The sequence below is a fragment of the Pogona vitticeps genome, chromosome 11, assembly GCF_051106095.1.
Source record: "Pogona vitticeps strain Pit_001003342236 chromosome 11, PviZW2.1, whole genome shotgun sequence".
Lineage (NCBI taxonomy): Eukaryota > Metazoa > Chordata > Lepidosauria > Squamata > Agamidae > Pogona > Pogona vitticeps.
Genome location: NC_135793.1, coordinates 2,148,967 through 2,166,524, shown reverse-complemented (window position 1 = coordinate 2,166,524; position 17,558 = coordinate 2,148,967). Strand labels below are relative to the sequence as shown.

Genomic DNA, 17,558 nt, shown 5'->3' with positions numbered 1-17,558 from the left:
TCCTTAACTGATTTCCTTTTTTAAAATATATATATAGAAACACAAACCGTCTGAGCATGTGGTGCCATTGGGAATTCTGTTTGCAGGACAACTTTCCTACCTCTGGGACAGGGGAGATTAAAATAACAGACTCCTAGAATAATGGAGTTGGGAGGGGCCCCTAAGGCCATCCAGTCCAACCACCCCCTGCCCGCTCAAGGCAGGAATCCAAATCCAAGCAGATTTGACAGAGGGTGGTCTTAATATTCTCTTGAAGGCCTCCAGCCTTGGCGCACCGGCCCCCTCCCGCTAAGGTCATGGGCTCCGTCGCCATGCTGTTCTAACAGTTAAGAATTCCTGCCCACTTGGTGTTAATAAGCTACCTTAAATAACCAAGCATTCGGTTTCTTGGTGTCGGGTTTTGGTTCGTATTAAGCCGGTTTGCCTTCCCAAAAAAAAAGGAAGGGGAGAGAAAGACCAGAGTAGGGGCGGAGTTTGCTTTTCTCCCAGGAGGATCGGAAGCGGGGGTTGGGGATTGGGGCCTCTCTCTTGGAGGGAGCAGACCCTGTCCAGGGGCCCCTCGAAGCAACGCTCTCTCTCTCTTGGAGAGGTTCCCCCTTTTCGGGCGAGGGGGGGGGAGTAAAACTCCGCTGGAAATTCAGGGCGCGGCAGGGCTACCCAAATAAACGTCCTCCAGCTTGGAGGTCTTCAGTCACGGTGGGCCAGGCTCCGGACCTTTGCAATAAAGCGCGTTTCCCCGGGTTGTTGGCTCGTTGTTTTCCCCCTTCAATGCCTTGGCGTCCACCTCCCTTTCCGAGCGCGCCCGGTGCGTCTTGCGCCTTTGGCTGCCTTCTGCCGCAACGCGATAGCGTGAAAATACTGACCTTGGGAGAGGAAGGGGGGGGAAGAGGGGGAGGCGCTCTTGGGCACCTTTATGAATGAAATTCCAGCGCAGGCGCGCGCCCGCCAGTCTGGATGCGTCTACGCGCGTGTGTCGCTTCCCTCTCGCAACTCCCCGCCTCGGCGAGCGCGCGCTCGGGTCTGAAGAAGCGGCGAAGGCAAAGGAGCGTGTGGGAGAGAGAGGGACTGCGGGAGCGCGCCTGCTTATTATTCTGGTCGCGAGCGCCTCTGATTCACTGGCGAGGAGCCGGTGGTCCTGAATGCGAGCGAGGACTTTTGACGTCAGAGTGGAGGTTTGTCAGCCGAGCCGAGCCGAGCCGAGGGGAGGCGAGGGGCGCCGGGCGCCAGCGCTGTGCCCGCCTCGGGAGCCATGCTGAGCGAGCTGGGCGGCTGGAGAGGCAAGGACTGAGGAAGGACTCGGCGAGGAGGAGGAGGAGGGGGAGGAGGAGGAAGGCCGGCACCCCGGCCAAGGTAAGACAAACCCCTGCGCAAAGGCAGCCGCAAAAACCCCGGGCGTCAACCCAGGCGTCCCGACGACCCCCACGACCCCCTGCACCCCGCCAGCCCAGCTGCGCGCTTTTGGCCGAAGGGTGCCCCGTTGGAAATGCCCTCTTTCAGGGTGGCGGCACCAAGGACTCGCGAGTCCGGGCACCGCAGGCCAGCGGAAGGCAATTCATGTTTCCTTTAGCGTCAGGGTTGTCTGAACGGTTTTCGCGGGCCTCTCTCCGCCGGCGCTGGGGCGCTCGGCTCCGTCCCGCCCGAGTCCCCGCGGGGAAGCCTGGGCACCCGCAAGGAAGTCGCCGCGGGGCCTCCGCAGCCTCTTCGCCGGCCCGTCGGGCTTGGCCCTCCCCTCCTTGGCGCCCCCCACCCTCGGCGCCTTTGCAGGTTAACTTTTGGGGAGCCCTCTGGGGTCGATCTCTTCCCCTCGTCTTCCTTCTCGCTGCCGCCCCCAAACCCTGTGAGGCGACCCGGACTCTGTTGGGAAGCAAAGACCGGGGAGGCCCCGCGCGCCTCGGCTTCACACGACCTGGGGAGGAGGCGAGCGCGTGTAGAGCGCGGCTGTGGCGCCCGGGTGCGTCTGTGGATGTGTTTCTCTCTCTCTCTCTCTAGTTAGTTAGTTATTTACACATGCACACAGCGGCTGGGCGCTTTGCCGCGGTCGCTGGCAAGCAGCTTACGTGTCATCCGCTGGGAAAAGAGGGAAGCGCTGCCTCGTGGCTCGACCGCTGCCTGCCGGAGAAAGCTCCCAAAAAACACCCCCCTCCTTCCTTCCTTCCACTCCCCCGCGCATCCGCCCCCCCCCCCAAGTGATGGGGACGCGGTCCTCAGGAAGCAGAAAAACGTCGTGCGTCCCAGAGAGAACCAGAAGCAGGGAAGGCAAAAAAGGGGGAAAGGGGAGATGGATCAAGGCCGGGAAGAGAGGGGCGGAAAGCTCCCCCTCTGAGAGCCAGTGGGGCGCAGGGGTTTCGATCCAGGGCCCAAGGAGCCCGGAACGTCCCAGGATGACCTTGGGCCAGGCTTTCTCTCTCACAGCCTGGACTACCTGCCCAGATTGTTGTGAGGACCCAGGAGCCCCCTAGAGTGGTCTTTTAGGCCAGATAGGCGGGGTATAAATCAAATAAATAAATAAAAATAAAAGAGGTAGGAGGAGAGCCACGCCGGCCGCTTCGAGCGCCGGAGACCAAAGGCGAAGCACAAAAGGAGGCGGTGGAAAGGCGAAGGGATGAAATTCAGGGGGCGACCTTGGGAGAGCCCCCCGCCCGCCCACTCTGCCGAGCCAGCCTGCCTCACCAAGGGGGGGAGGGGGGAGGAAAACGTAAAATTCCCACTCATGGCTGCTATTGGTATTATTTAATTGCTATCATTATCTGATAATAAAAACGACAATAGCTGGGCTGGCATCTTAAAAACGGCGAGGGTGTTTGTCCCATGTTTGGAGGGGAGGAGGTGGCGTTTTCAGGGGGCATTTTGTGGGGATTTCAGGCAGAAGCAAGAAGGGCTTTGAAGGGCCACCCACCCTCCCCCATGGGCTGACCAAAGCGCCTCCTGCCATACACTGTCTCCACCCCCACCCCCCAAAAAAGGGCCTGTAGGGCCGAATGCTCGCTGAATCCCCTTTCTGAGCGGATCCGCGTTGCGGGGTTCGGACATTCCTTCTCCAAAAGTAGGGCTGGAAGCGAGCTGCCTGCCTCTCCTGGTCGCGCCCCCACCCCCACCCCCCAACCCCCAGGATGACGGTGGAAGGGAGAGGGAGCTAGCTCTTCTGCTCCTCTCGATGGGGCAGCATCGCCTGAGGGGGACACCCCCCTCATTTGGGACGCTTAAGACACCCCTGGCCCAGCGCACGGGGGAGCATCGCGGCCGAGAGGGCTGGGGTTGGGTTGGGTTTTCCCCTTGCCCGGCTCCTTCCCGGGGGGGGGGGCTCTAGGGCACCCGCAGGAAGATCGCGGTGGGTGGGCCGGAGCAAAACGGACCCAGGGTGACTCTTGCGCCATCGTGGGCTTTCTCTTACCCCCGTCCATTGGGGGGCGCCCTGGCTTCTCCTGGACGTGGACCTCGGGTAAGGGGTGCAGGGCGCGGATCTGGGATCAGGTGGCAGGGCACCAAAGGAGGAGTGGATCCTGCCACGCCGTGTCGGGTCGTGACGGGTCGTGTTGTGTTCTTCTGTGCTTGTTCCTGAAGGGGATTTCCTCACCCACTCACTGGCTTTGCCTGCTGAGGGCGCCTTGAGGTCTCCTTGGCCCACCGGGCCTCAGGCAGCAAAAAGTCTCGGGCGGCCCCTGAATGGCCGCGGCTCAGCTACACCTCCCCTTCTTGGGGGGGGGCTCTCCGTTTCCTTCCCGGGCTCTGACCGCCTCTCTCTTTCTCTCCCCCCTCCCCTTTTGTCGTCTTCTCTCTCCTCTCTCCCCACCCCCCACCCCCGTCCTCTCCTCCAGGCCATGCTCCCCAACCCGGCGGCAGCGGCGGCCGCCCTGGACGAGCAGCTCCAGGAGCAGCAGCGGCGCCTCTTGATGCTCCTCCAGGCCTCCGCGCGGCCCTTCGCCCCCCTCTGGCCGCCCTCCAACGCCTCCGCCGTGGACGGGAGCCCCGCCGACCTCTCCCCCGCCGCCGCGGCAGCAGCAGCAGCAGCAGCAGCGGGCCGGGCCAGCGGCGAGGAGCCTGGCGGGGGCGGCGGGGGCGGCAGCGGGGCCGGGGACAGTGGCGGGGGCGGCCCGGGGCCCAGCGGAGAGCCTGGCGGCGGCGGCGGCACGAGCAGCGGCGGTCCCGGGGGCGGCTTGGCTGGGGCGGCAGGGCTGAACCCCTGGGACGTGGCCCTGTGCGCCACGGGGGCGGCCACGGCCGGCGAGAACGCGCTGGTGCTGGCGGTGCTGCTGTACGCGCCCAGCCTGCGGGCGCCCAGCCTGCTGCTGATCGGGAGCCTGGCGCTGGCCGACCTGCTGGCCGGCCTGGGGCTGGTGGTCAATTTCGGCGTCCAGTACCTGCTCCCGCCGCCCAGCGAGGCGGCCACGCTGGGCGCCGCCGGCCTCCTGCTGACCGCCTTCTCGGCCTCGGCCTGCAGCCTGCTGGCCATCACGGCCGACCGCTACCTGTCGCTCTCCAACGCGCTCACCTACCACTCGGCGCGCGCCCTGCCGGCCACCGCCGCCGCCCTGCTGCTGGCCTGGCTCCTCTGCCTGGGCGCGGGGATGCTGCCCTGGCTGGGCTGGAACTGCCTCCGCCAGCCGGGCGCCTGCAGCGTGGCGCGCCCGGTCACCCGCCCCCAGGCGGCGGCCCTGGCCGTGGCCTTCCTCCTCCTCTTCGCCCTGGTGCTCCTGCTCGACGCGCAGATCTGCAGGATTGCCGTGCGCCACGCGCAGCAGATCGCCGTCCAGCGCCAGTTCGTGGCCGCCGCCGCCCAGGCCACCTCCACCCGCAAGGGCCTGGCCACCCTCTCGCTCACCGTGGGCCTCTTCGCCGTCTGCTGGATGCCCTTCGCCCTCTACGCCCTGGTGGCCGACGCCAGCTACCCGCCCGTCTACGCCCACGCCTTGGCCCTGCCGGCCGCCGCCCACTCCCTCCTCAACCCCTTCGTCTACGCCTTCCGCAACCCGGACATCCAGAAGGCCCTCTGGCTGGCCTGCTGCGGCTGCATCCCCGCCGGCTTCGCCTCCAGGCCCCGGACGTCCAGCGACGTGTGAGCGGAGAGGAGGGAGGCCCGGGGAGGGGCGCCCGCCGGCTTTGGGAACCGAAAACCCGGAGGACTCTCTCCCTCTCCCTCGTCCTCTACTTCCGACAGGTGGAGCCCCGAGATCCGAGCAGAAAAGCAGGGTCGTGGGAAGAAGCCCTTCTTGGAGATGAGACCCCCCCCCCGTTCAAGCACCGCTCCTAATGGTTATTCTCTGGTCCGTGGTCTTCTTTAGAGGAACCCCACCCCTTAGGATGGCTCCCTCGTGCCTCCCTCCGCTTGGACCGGTTCATCTTTTCCTTTCCCTCCCCCTCCCCGCAAAAAGGAGGAGGTGTGGATCCGGGCAGAGGCCGGTGTAACACGATGGCCAATCCTATGTGTGGCCTGGAGGGATTCCTTCCCGGGCTTGGGGCTGAAGAGCAATCGCCTCATTCCTGGAACGCCTTGCTCTGGACGCCTCCATTCTCTGCCTCCCCCCCTCCCGCCGCCGCCGCCCCCGCCTCCCTTTTAAGGTCCTTCCTGTGGAGCTCGGAGGGCGGGGACGAGAGGAAGAGGGCCCGGCGTTTTGGATGGCCTGGCGTTCTTTTCCTTTCTTCGATGGAGAGGGAAGTGCGGGTGATGGACCGGCCCTGTGAATTCAACTGCTGATTTTGCAAGCTGCTCGTCTCTCTCTCTCTCTCTCTCTCTCTCTCTCTCTCTCTCTCTCTCTCTGTGTGTGTGTGTGTGTGTGTGTGAGAGAGAGAGAGAGAGAGAGAGAAGTCCCTTGGGGACACCGCACCGCGCCTCTTTAAAGGAACCACACTGCCGGGGAGAGCAGAGAGGTGCCTGGCCAAGAGCGAAATCGCTTCATTTTCAACTCCCCTGATTTATCCTGATCTGAGCCGTCAAAGGTGGAAACAAGAACAGAAAGGGCGGCACGTGGAATCGGCAGCTCGCGAGGAACGTCCCCGAGGGACAGCGTGGGTGGCGCCGGCCCGACATCCGCTTGTTTCTCTCGCCGAGCTTGGCCCTGCGGCTGTGCGCAATGAAGGCAACCCCGGGCGGCGAGAAACCAAACTGGGGAACTGCGGTGTTTGGGCAGGAACGGAGTCGGCTTCTCCTTCCAGGACTGTTCAGCACCGCGAGGTCTGGACAGCTCCGCGGAATGGAGGCAAAGCCGCTTCCCTTCACCGAGGCTTCGCGCTCATGTGAAGGATCGGGGCTCTTGTTTTGAAAAAGAGAAGCGTAATTCGCTCTCATTACAAACGAGTAAGAAGGGCCTGAGGTAAGGGGCCAAACCAGATGCCCTCTCGTTAGAAGGGGGCGGGTGTTCTTAAGTGCTGAAAACGTCTGATTGTCACACCAGGAGCTTGTTGCACTTTCTGTAATGTTAGTGTGTGTGTGTGTGTGTGTGTGTGTGTGTGTGTGTGTGTGTGTGTGTGTGTGTGTGTGTGTGTGTGTGTGTGTGTGTGATTGATCTTGAGGAAGAAATCGCAAGCTTTGTTTCCGACCAAAATGCAAATAATTGGTGATTGTGGGTTTTTCGGGCTCTGTGGCCCTGATCTGAAAGTTGTTCTTCTTAACGTTTTGCCAGTCTCTTTAGAGGACAGGGGTCAGAACTCTGTCCGTGCTCTGGTGCACTTTTGTGGCATAGTTGAATATTAGCTGTGGGATCAGCTTTTGTCCTTTTCAGGAGATAGGGTGATTATAGAGATCAGCGTGTTTTTTGTTGTGGGTGTATTGTTGTGATAAGAGGGAGAGATGATATGTCACTGTGATTGATCGGTGTTGTTAGCTGGTCTTTTGTGTGTAGTGATCACCAGTCCTTGGGGCTGGGTAGAGTCCGTTGACCTTTTGCAGGCTGTATTTTTCAGTGCTGGGAGCCAGGCTTTGTTGAGTTTTAAACTTTTTTCTTTTTTGTTGAAGCCCTGCTTGTGTTTGTGGATTTCAATGGCTTCCCTGTGCAGTCTAACATAATGATTGCTGGTGTTGTTCAGTACTTCAGTATCTGAAATAGAATTTCATGTCAAGCTCGTTGTAGGGCATGTTCAGCTGCTGTCAATTTTTTTTGGTTGTTTTAGTCTGCAGTGTCTCTCATGTTCTTTGATTCTGGTGTGGATGCTACATTTTGTAGCTGGCCATATCTCCTGAAAAGGACAAAATCTGATCCTACAGCTATAAATACTCAACTATCCAAACAAACTGCACCAGAGCACAGACAGAGTTCCTACTCTTGTCCTCTGAAGATGCCGGCCACAGAGACTGGTGAAACGTTAGGAAGAACAACCTTCAGAAGAAGAGCCCAGAAAACCCACAACAACCATCAGATCCCGGCCATGAAAGCCTTCGAGAATACATACAAATAATTGCCCAGCTGCATATTGCCTGCTCCCAACCCTCCATATGACTTTCCTGATCAATAGTTCCTAACTGTTGTGTTAGACGAGGGCAAAACCTTCTGTTTCTCACAAATGCACTTTAAGCAACCCCATGAATGGTCCAGGTAACATTTCTTGCCCTGAAGTGAAGCACAGGCAAAGGTGGTGTGCGTGGAAATCAGTGAATGATTAGAAACACCAGAAACTTTTAAGGTGCAGAAAATGGGAGCTTTAAGGGGCTTTCAATTTTTTTTCCAATGATAATCATGTGCCATTAAGTCAGTTCTGACTTATGGTGACCCTTTCCCAGGATTTTTCCAAATGAAGACTACTTAGAAGTGATTTCCCATTCCCTTCCTCTAGGGGGCGCCCTGGGACTGTGCAGCTTGCCCAAGGCCACCCAGTCTGGCTCTTCTCGTGAAAGACACAGTGGGGGAATCAAACTCCCAACCTCTGGCTCCGCAGTCAGAGACCTAAACCACTGAGCTATCTGATCCTGAAAAACAAAACCCAAATCCCCCAATTCAGCAAAGCTTTTCTGAGGATCAGTGATAGTTTCCCCAACAGCGTGCAGGGTTTCGAGTTCTGCAGAAATCCTCATCGTCAGGTTAAATGGTAAGTCAAGCCAGGTAGGGAAACACAGAAGTCCAGATGTTTGACTAAATGTTTCACCCATGAGCTGTGAATCCTCGTTGATTATCTAGAAATCTGGCAGCCTTCTGTTTCTATCCTGCTGCCTGAATGGGACACGGAACTGCTTTGTAAGTCTTTCTTTTTCTATGTTGTTCCTTGTGATGCAAACGAGCATGAAGGGGAGCTAGTGGAGTGACATGCTCTTTGTCACATGCTTTCTTGAGGCCCGATGAGACCACAGAGACCTTTAGGTGGGTTGCTTGGCGAGGCTTCACAGCACACCAGATCCCCTGGTGGGTGGCTAGTTTGTGGAGGCTGCATGAGAAGGGAGGGGGATTTTCATCACCAGCATCAGTAAGAGCAAGGATTCTCCTCGGTTATATATCACTGCTCTTGGACATTTATGAAAGGGGAGGAGAGGCCATTTCAGAAACCATTTAGCTCAGCAGTATAAACTGCAGGTAGCCAGAAAGGGGAAAAGGAAATTGAAAATCATATTTAATCCTCTTTTTTTGGTGAAGGTCAGCAGAAAACTTCTTTATATATTGCATCCGGTTATGTATTGCCTTTGTCCATGTACAGAGATGGAGCAATGTCTGTTTTCAGTGCCGTTTTGTACTTCTGAAACAGTATTTGAACATTTCCATTCCTGCCACTCATAGAGCAATCCCAAGCCACATCTGTCCTAGATCATCTTTTTGGGCTGAATATAGGTTCTTTAGACATTCTTTTAAAATGGGGTGGGGGAAGGAGGTGTACTAACCTGTTCAAAACAAACCAAAAAAAGCGAAGAAAGAATCTTATGGCACCTTAAGGAACAGCCAATTTCCTTTGGTGCAAGCTTTTATGGACAGCAGGCATGCAAATAAGTCCTGGTAGTCTTTAGAGTGTCACAGAATTATGTTGCATCTGGCAGTTTTGCATCTGACCTGCTCTTTTCCCTCTGGATTCAAACTACGTGTGTGGAAAGGAGATGTGAAGCAGGACTGTGCAGAGTTCAGATTAGGGGTGTGAAGGATTCTCACCAGGGTCTTGTTGATGATGAGACAGTCTGTCAAGGAGACTTAAGTCCCTGGGGAGGTTTTCCTCTCTAGCCTGAGAGTGTGTCCGTGTGCGCGCAAATGTTTATTTCCTTCCTGTGTTATGCAGGTTTTTTTCAAAGCGTCGTTTCTCCTTCTCATCCTAAGCACAGAGGCACACAACCACAAAAAGGGGCAGATTATGGCTGACATGTGATGCTTAAAACTTCCAAAAATCCATACCACAATGAAGGAGCCGCACCACTGTTTTATATGTTGTGCAAATGTGCCAAATCCCTCTCCAGGTCTTGTAAATGCACAACACTCGCTCGGAGAGCTGCTGAATGGGGGGGGGGAATCTCGCTTTATTGCTGTGAGGAGGTGTGTGTGTGTGTGTTGCAGTTTTTGTTCAGCATGCTAGGACAAATTAAGTCACAACTTACGTCTCTATGTGAAACTTTATTGGGTGTATTTTTTAAAAAAACACTGGAACCACAAGATTCTGCAGAGTCTGGTGTAAAAGCCACAGCCACTATCCTCCTGACTTTGCCCACAAGTAAATGTAAAACTGCAAAACTGGTGTGCGCAAGGATCCTGACTCCAACATGCCCAGGTCAGGCACTCCATTGTGCGCTTGGTGGTGCACCCAAATATGCCACAGTTGGACAGAAAATTATTAAAACCACTTGCACAGTTTCCCCCCCCCCCCCCGTGTGTGCACTATTTTGCAACAGGATTCTGGCGATCCATTCAGAACTCAAGAATCCTAAAGCCACATATTTCCCCCCCCCCTGAATACCAGAACCGACCCTTTGACACAAAGAGCCATTCCTGGCTATTCCAGTTTTTCTCCCCTGTTTTCATGGTCTGGACTAAGGGAGAGGATCTTTCCTGCTGCTGTTAAAACAACAGGGAGTCATCAAAAAAAATTCCTGTCCTTCTCCTGCAAATTGCCAAGACCTTCACAGGTAAATCCAGGCCTCCTTTTTGCCAAACAGGGTAGACTGATGATTCTTTATGGCGTGTGCGGGGCAGGGGTGGGGGAGAAAGGAGGCCTGCTAGAGGCTCTTGGACTCACAGACCCATCAACCCTCACTGGCACTGGCCATGGTGCAGTGGGGGATGATGAGATTTGTAATCCAACAATCTCTGCAGGCATGCCAGTTGACTTTCTTGGACAGTTCAGTGATCCTTGTTGGACGAGACCAGGCTTGTCCTTCCTCTGAGGGCCAACGTTCAGTGACCCTTCCATTGGAATGCACTTTATGGACGAGTGGGGGAAACCAACACCCCCCCCCCACTCAACCAACAACCCAAGAAACCAAGGCTGTTCTTGCACTACCGTATAGCTATGGTGTATAATATTATACATTCATCTGTTAAGAGTACTTTATTTTTATTACTGTACATAAAATGTTTGTGATTTGTCAAGAGGATGCTGGAAATTATTTTAAGAGAGATTAAAAAGAGATGTTAAAAACTTCGGGGCGTTGATCCCCAAGTTGTGTGTCAACATGACTACGGCTGGTCTCTTTCTGTAGATAAAACTGTGATGGACAAGAGCGGTCATAGGCTTTGGATTACATCCCATAGAAGATTCCTGCTCTGGGGTGGGGGACACACACACACACACAAACCACGGACCAGGAGCCCCGTGGGCAAGGTCCTTGGGAACCAATTTGAGCCCCCACCATAGGGTGTGCCAGGTCCAGAAATGGGTGAAAACATCCATTTAAAACACACACACACACACAAACAAACATGCAAGCAAACAGAGAGTGCCCAGAGAGACTCTTCCAGTAAAATATTGTACATTTAAATCACTTCCAACTCCACTGGACTAACAAGCCTCATCAGCAGATGCTGGGAATTCTGAATTTGCATTGGGCTGCTGAAAATCGGCACTAGGTTTTAGTCAAACTATTAAAGGACTGATCTAATGTGCTGAACTTATAGGTCCAGCATCTTAAATCACTTCTGTAAAGTTTGGATTAAAATCCAAAGTGGATTCATGGCTCCTTCCTCAAGAAAATCACAGCTCGATCAGCCTTCACTGGTTAGATCGATTTTCCTCAAGGTGGGGCCCCTTGCAGGAATTTTAGACCACCACACCCATAATCCCTGGAGCCAGCCTCAGCATGGCCCAGAATGGTCTTGCCCTCCATCCCATAATCCTAAAAAGAGCAGAAAAGAAAGCTGAAGACCCAGAAGAAAAAAACAAAAACAGAAATCCTCTTAAAATCTTTTATTTTCTTATTTTCTTTTTTAAATTACCAACATGCATAAAGTGTCAACAGTTCGGGTTTATGTTGTACGACATTTCTTGGAAAGTAATAATCATAAAAGAACCATAAGGGATTACTAGAAGTTGTGGGTTTTTTTTTTTTTCAGCTCTTGGATAGGTTTTCCTCGACAGGCAGGAAAGGAATAAAAAATTTCCAGACGGTTCGGTCCTGTTTGGTCTGCGCAGAGACAAACAGAACCCACAACGCTGAGAACACTGGGCTTTACAAATAGCGAACTTTGTACGGTAGATAGATACAAGTAGCAAACATTTACTGATCTACTCAACTAAGTGCACGATGCTGTTAAGAGGAACACCGCATGAGAGAGTGGACACTGCCTGCATTTCTGGGGTTTGCTCAGATCGGTCAGAACGCGAGTCAACCAAATTAATACATGACAGCGTGTGCGAGTCCCTGTCTCTCGGATGTACCCTTGAATCTCTTGTTAGTCACTCTGCGGATCAGGCGTTAAAAACAATACTCATCTGAGAATATATATATATATTTTAAAAAAATAAGCCATGATATGAACAAAAGAATCACCAACAGACTAATTCTAAATATCACTCGCTTCGGATGGAGTTATGCGCCCCATTTCTACAGTCCTGGTAAGAAGCTAGTTCCAGGTGTTTATGAACCACAACAGCTAAATGGAGACTGGGTGGACAGGCGCAGTCTACCTCTGCATGAGAGACGCCGGGAGCGCGCAGTCCGAGAGGCGCTTGACTTTCTGCCCTAACTGGGAATTTCCCTAGAGGCATCTTGGTGGCTGCCGTTGGGTGAGGAAATGGACAAGGAGTGGGAAGCCCGTGGCCTTTCAGAGGTGGCTGGACTACAGTTCCCATCAGCGCTCACCAGCCTGGGAGGTGGATCAGGACGATGGGGTCTGTAGTCCACCAATATTTGGTAGCCTGTGCGTTCTCCCAGCTTTGGACTGCATAGTCTAGCCAGACAAGGTCCCTCAGCATGGTAAGCACTGCCTCTGCCCCAGAGCGTGTGCCAGCCTGCATTTATTTATTTTTTGAGGTTGCTCTGGATGACCCTCGGGATCCTTTCCATCTCTAAAATCCAGTGGTTCCTTGATTCACTTACCGGTTATGTTTCCATCCTGCCTTCCCTCTAGTGAGCTCAAGGCACAGGGTTCTTCTCCTCTCCACTTTATCCTAAGCGCCAGGCCACCGCGTTGGGTTTCCTTATACCACCATGGGCGGCACAAGACATTTCAGCTTGCAGGTGTCCCGCTTGTCGGGGCCGCTGTGATTTTTCTAGATCCCTCATGTTCATCGGCCAGATTTGGTGCAAAACAGGGGTTCAAATGGACATCTGTATCCTCTGAATGAGAGAAAGGATGCCACCGAGCACATGCTGTGCTTATGAGAGTGATGAGCAATATCTAACCTTCCTTTCCTTTCCTTTCCTTTCCTTTCCTTTCCTTTCCTTTCCTTTCCTTTCCTTTCCTTTTCCTTCCTTCCTTCCTTCCTTCCTTCCTTCCTTCCTTCCTTCCTTCCTTCCTTCCTTCCTTCCTTCCTTCCTTCCTTCCTCCCTCTAGAAAAGGACCCATTGCTTCCTCTAGTGGCATTTAAAACCCAACAAATTGACCCCCTTCCCCATGGTAGGCAAAGAGGATTTTTTTAAGTACCTTTTTAAAAAATAATAATTCCCGAGAGGGCACCCTTAGTGGAGGGCATGCATGGCTTGCATGACCCCTTCCTTCTCCACTCCAGCTTGTGAATTTGTGATTGCAACTGGAATCAAGCCCATGAGGTGTATCCTGCAGCCATCGAATTCTCTGCTCCCTTAGCATCCATTCAGAGCAGCCTAATTCGAGGAAGATGGAGGGTAACTTTACGTTATTTCTTGCCATGCTGAGACAGCTGGGAGTTCTTCAGGACGCTTGCAACTTTTCCTCAAATCATCCTGCAACCTACCCATAAACCGTGATCCCTTTTCTCATCACCCCTGGAACAGACCACCACCAGCTGAGCCGAGCCGATGTTGGATGTGAACACTTTGATCAGCCTACCTCCAGACCTCCTCCAAGCACTTTCGCTCCTCCTCATTTCTGGATTGCACCTCCTTCTTCCACTACAGGGATTGTTAAAGTTAAGGCTTTGGGTTGATATGGTTGGAATTGTGGTCCAAAAAAGTAACTTATCCAACTTCTGGCCCACGGACAGAACAGGGTATTTTAAAAGGCTTCCCATGAGAACAGAAAGCCTACACACAAAAAAAATAATATTTAGCAGTTGGGAGCAAGTTCCGAGGAGGGCAACAAGGATCGTCAGGGGACTAGAAACCAAGTCCTTCGAAGAAAGATGGAAAGAACTGGGCATGTTTAGCCTTGAGAAAAGAAAACCTGGGGGGGGGGCGGAAGATAGGAGGGCGCTCTGCAAACATTGGAAAGGTAGTCCTCCAAAGGAGGGGCAGGATCTGTTCGCGATCATTCCCGAGTGCAGGACATGCAAGAATGGACCCAAGCAACAGGAAGCCAGATTTAGGCTGAATATCAGGAAAAACTTCCTAACTGTTAAAGCAGTATGACAACGGAGCCACCGACCTCAGGAAGTGGTGAATGCTCCAACGCTGAAGGCCTTCAAGAGAGAATTGGACAACCATCTATCGTACAATCATAGAAGAATGAAGGTGACACTCAGCCACTGAGCTATCCTGAAATTCAGCATTCACAAGATATTATAATAAATTCTTCCAGGGAGCCCTTGCAGCTGGAGAACACCTTCCTAGGCAGGTGGCTACTTTCTGATACCCAAGGCCAGTTGGGCCACCCAGATGATCTTCAAGGTAGCTTTCTCTTTCTTTAATGGCTATTTTAACTATTTCAGTCCCCGTGCGTGGCCGGGGTCATTCCCAACCACGCCACTGCACCTTGTAAAGGAGAATCTAAGCCAGGCACGTCTACCCCATCAACCCAGATGCATCATCCTTCGCCTCGTGGCTCGCTCGCCGCTTCTGATGTCCAGGTCTACAGTCTCGCCCTTCGGAGGAGGTGGGTAAGTACAGAATGGCCCAGTAGGGACTATGGGATGGAGGTGAAAGTGAACAACGTGTACGGCGGAGAATGTCATCTTCTAAAGTGCAGTGCAGGTTCTGTGATTTGTTGTTTTTTTTTTATTTGCTTTGAGCTGCCAAGTCCCTCCAAAGGACCGAGCAGCCGTGCTCTGGCCCTCCAGGGGCTCAATTCACATGATCGGGTCGGGGGGGGAGTTAACATGAGGCAGCAGAAGCTTATCCCGAGGGTCGTGGGTGTCACTCCGCCAAGCTGAACAGGTGCCTTAAGGGAGAAGGGTAAGTTTTAATCCATCGCAGCCGACTTTGACGTTTAATGACCACCACAGGAAAGAGGCATTTCCATATTTTATGATAATGATTCCTAAAATCATTATCGACTGGGGTGTTTGCTCCTCAAGGTTGTGTAAGACAGCCTGGCTTAACTTTTGCCAGAGCATCATAGGATGTGGGAATCTCTCTCTGTCTTAATTTTGCTGGGTTTCTGCAAACTCCAACTGCATTCTCAGCTGCCTGTCCTTCTGCTGGGTTTTTTTCTTTTCTTTAACTGCATTGAAATTCTTATACCTTGTTTATCATTCCTCCTAAACTACACATTTATTTACGCGTTGTTCCTTCATCCACACATTTTCCTCATCGTCCAAAAGCCAGTTTGTGCCTATTTTGTAGTCATTTGCATTTTAAATGCAGAGTCCATTCCCTGCACACATCACTTCTATTAATACTCATCTTAATCATCATCTTGGAACTGCAGAGCTGGAAGGGACCCTGTGGATCACTGAGGCTAGAGACAGACCCAGTGGGGGGATCGAACTCCCAACCTCTGGCTGTGCAGCCAGAGATCTATACCAGTGAGTTTTCCAGAGGTCCCGTTTGCATATTCTTCAGGTACGGTGCTGCGGTCCTGATGACCCATCCAGTTCAATAGAACTCATCCCATCCTGCATGCATATATGGAAACCTATGCACAGATGCCTATCCCAACCATGGCAGGTCCTAACTGGTCCAGTTTAACCCCGTAGTCCCCTCCCCCTCACTGCATCAAAGCTGCCTTGTATCGGAGTCATCCCACAATGTCTATTCCTGGAAGGTCACCTGGGATCTGTATGGAAGACCCATCTGGTGAAGGCAGGCAGTGAGATGAGGCACAGAAACCGACGTGACCTTTAGGGTGGGAGGCGAGGTACCAACTGCTAGCCTGGCTTCGCTCTGCGGTGCTTCCACTAACCTGACTTTTGCTTTGCTTTGCTCACAATAGTAGGGGGCGGGGGAATCAGGCGTGCCGACTCAGATCACAGGAATCACTGTCAAGTGGGACGTAAGCCACACCGGCGACTCAACTCGGATTTTTGATTCCGACTCTCAACTCAGAACCTACGACCCTCTCCTTTTTTCCCCCCGGGGGGCCCCACAAGCTTGTTTTTAATAGGGACTCCGACTTGGGGCTTGATACCAAAGACTCAAACTTGAACTCGGGACTTTGACCCCAAAACTTGCCAGCCTCCTTGGGGAAAAAAAATGTCCAGTCCACGCTTCAATGCCCATTTATCTGATGTTGTAATTTTGAAGCTATATTCAAACCAAAACTCAGTTCTGTTTTGAAACTGATTTCTCCAGTTTTACCATAGCGTTCTCTGAGGTGGGTTGGGCGTACATGGGGGGAAAAAGAAAGCACCGATGTGCCTCTTAGGGAAATGTTAAAAAAAATATAAAACCACATTGGTCAGAATTTTTTATATACATCTGTGTAGGTGCAATGGTGTAAATTATAGCCGATTTCCTGCTAATTAAGGAGTTGCTGATTATACTCCCTGCAGTGTGTCAAGTCATGGAGCTGGCACATGACAAAGAATGCCAGCATAGACTCCTTTCTTGGCAGTAATTTGCCACTGAAATGGACGCTACAGCATTGAATGCACTTATTCTGGCTCTTTTCCTAAGAACACTGAATACTGCCGAAAGCTGTACTGTAGGAAAAACTGCATATGAAGATCCACATACTGGGCGAAAGGCCCAGAAAAACGTGAATGAATTTTCATGCAAACTTTAAAAAAAATCTGAGAGTTCGGGATGGATCAATGTGTGATCGGGAAATTGAGCAACTCAACAGAAACTCTGAATGAGAGATGGATCCGTCCCATTTCTGGTGACCATACCTGAGGGCAAGAGGTGAGCTTAAGGATGGAAGAGGGCAGGATAAGCTGCTTAGAGCACATCTTTTTTTTTCAACAGCAGGTACAAAGTTAGGGTATTGTTACTTCTGCCTCTTCTATGTCATCTGCCATCTGTTATTTAAGGAGAAATCTCCCCTCTACCCAACAGTAGGGCTAGCCACCTTTGAAATTGTATCCGTGAAGGCTTTCACGGCCAGGATCTGATGGTTGTTGTGGGTTTTTCGGGCTCTTTGGCCGTGTTCTGAAGGTTGTTCTTCCTAACGTTTCGCTAGTCTCTGTGGCCATGGGCCTCTTCAGAGGACAGCACTCTGTGCTCTGACTCCAGTCCTCTGAAGATGCCCATGGCTACAGAGACTGGCGAAACGTTAGGAAGAACAACCTTCAGAACACGGACAAAGAGCCCGAAAAACCCACAACCACCACCTTTGAAATTACTTAAAAACATTTCCCCCCCCCAACTGCAACATACGGGAATACAGAATCAAATAAATAAATCACCCCATCCCACATTATGGGATGGACCTATCAAGAATTTAATGTAGGTGTTGTTAGCATAAGCACCCATGAACCGCAATGCACATTGTCACGCAACTAACTCAAAGGCGCCAGCAAGGGATCAGGGATCAGGCAGATCTCTCTTACCCTAACCGAGAACCCATCGCAGGGCCTCAGAGAGCTGCCTCCGGAGCGATCTGCCAGAGGACTGATCCACTGGGGAAAGAATCAAAAAGGGTGCAGAAGAGAGCCTGGGTCAGGAGATGCGCTGGCTTGTACTAGCCCGCTTCAAGCATCCTGTAGCCCAGGGACACGGTCCTGATGCCAGCGTGAAGCTGAGCCAGGGTCGTGGCTAAGTCATTTCCAACATGTGGACGCTGGGCGTGGTCTGGATCCAGCACAGCATGGCTGACCTTGTGTGCAACTCTGCTAGCCCTCGGACGCCTTGGCTAGCCCTTGATCGCCTCGGCCATCCTACCCACACCTTGTTTGTGGGCAGAGGTCCACAGAGACGGAAGGACACAGTC

General features: G+C 52.9%; 1 protein-coding gene across 1 annotated transcript; it reads left to right on the top strand.

The window, feature by feature from the left end:
* Positions 1-885: 885 nt before the first annotated feature.
* LOC110074328 (G-protein coupled receptor 12) lies at positions 886-7,748 on the top strand. The gene is made up of 2 exons (XM_078380679.1): positions 886-1,350; positions 3,816-7,748. Exons 1-2 carry the CDS (start codon positions 955-957, stop codon positions 5,055-5,057), a joined length of 1,638 nt encoding a protein of 545 aa, XP_078236805.1. The 5' UTR covers positions 886-954; the 3' UTR covers positions 5,058-7,748.
* The last annotated feature ends 9,810 nt before the right edge of the window (positions 7,749-17,558 follow it).

Excerpts from the sequence above, each read along its gene's own strand:
- LOC110074328 (XM_078380679.1), top strand. The coding sequence starts at position 955 with ATGCGTCTACGCGCGTGTGTCGCTTCCCTCTCGCAACTCCCCGCCTCG. Across the intron at positions 1,351-3,815 it reads AGGCCGGCACCCCGGCCAAG|GCCATGCTCCCCAACCCGGC; the intron begins GTAAGACAAACC and ends CCTCTCCTCCAG.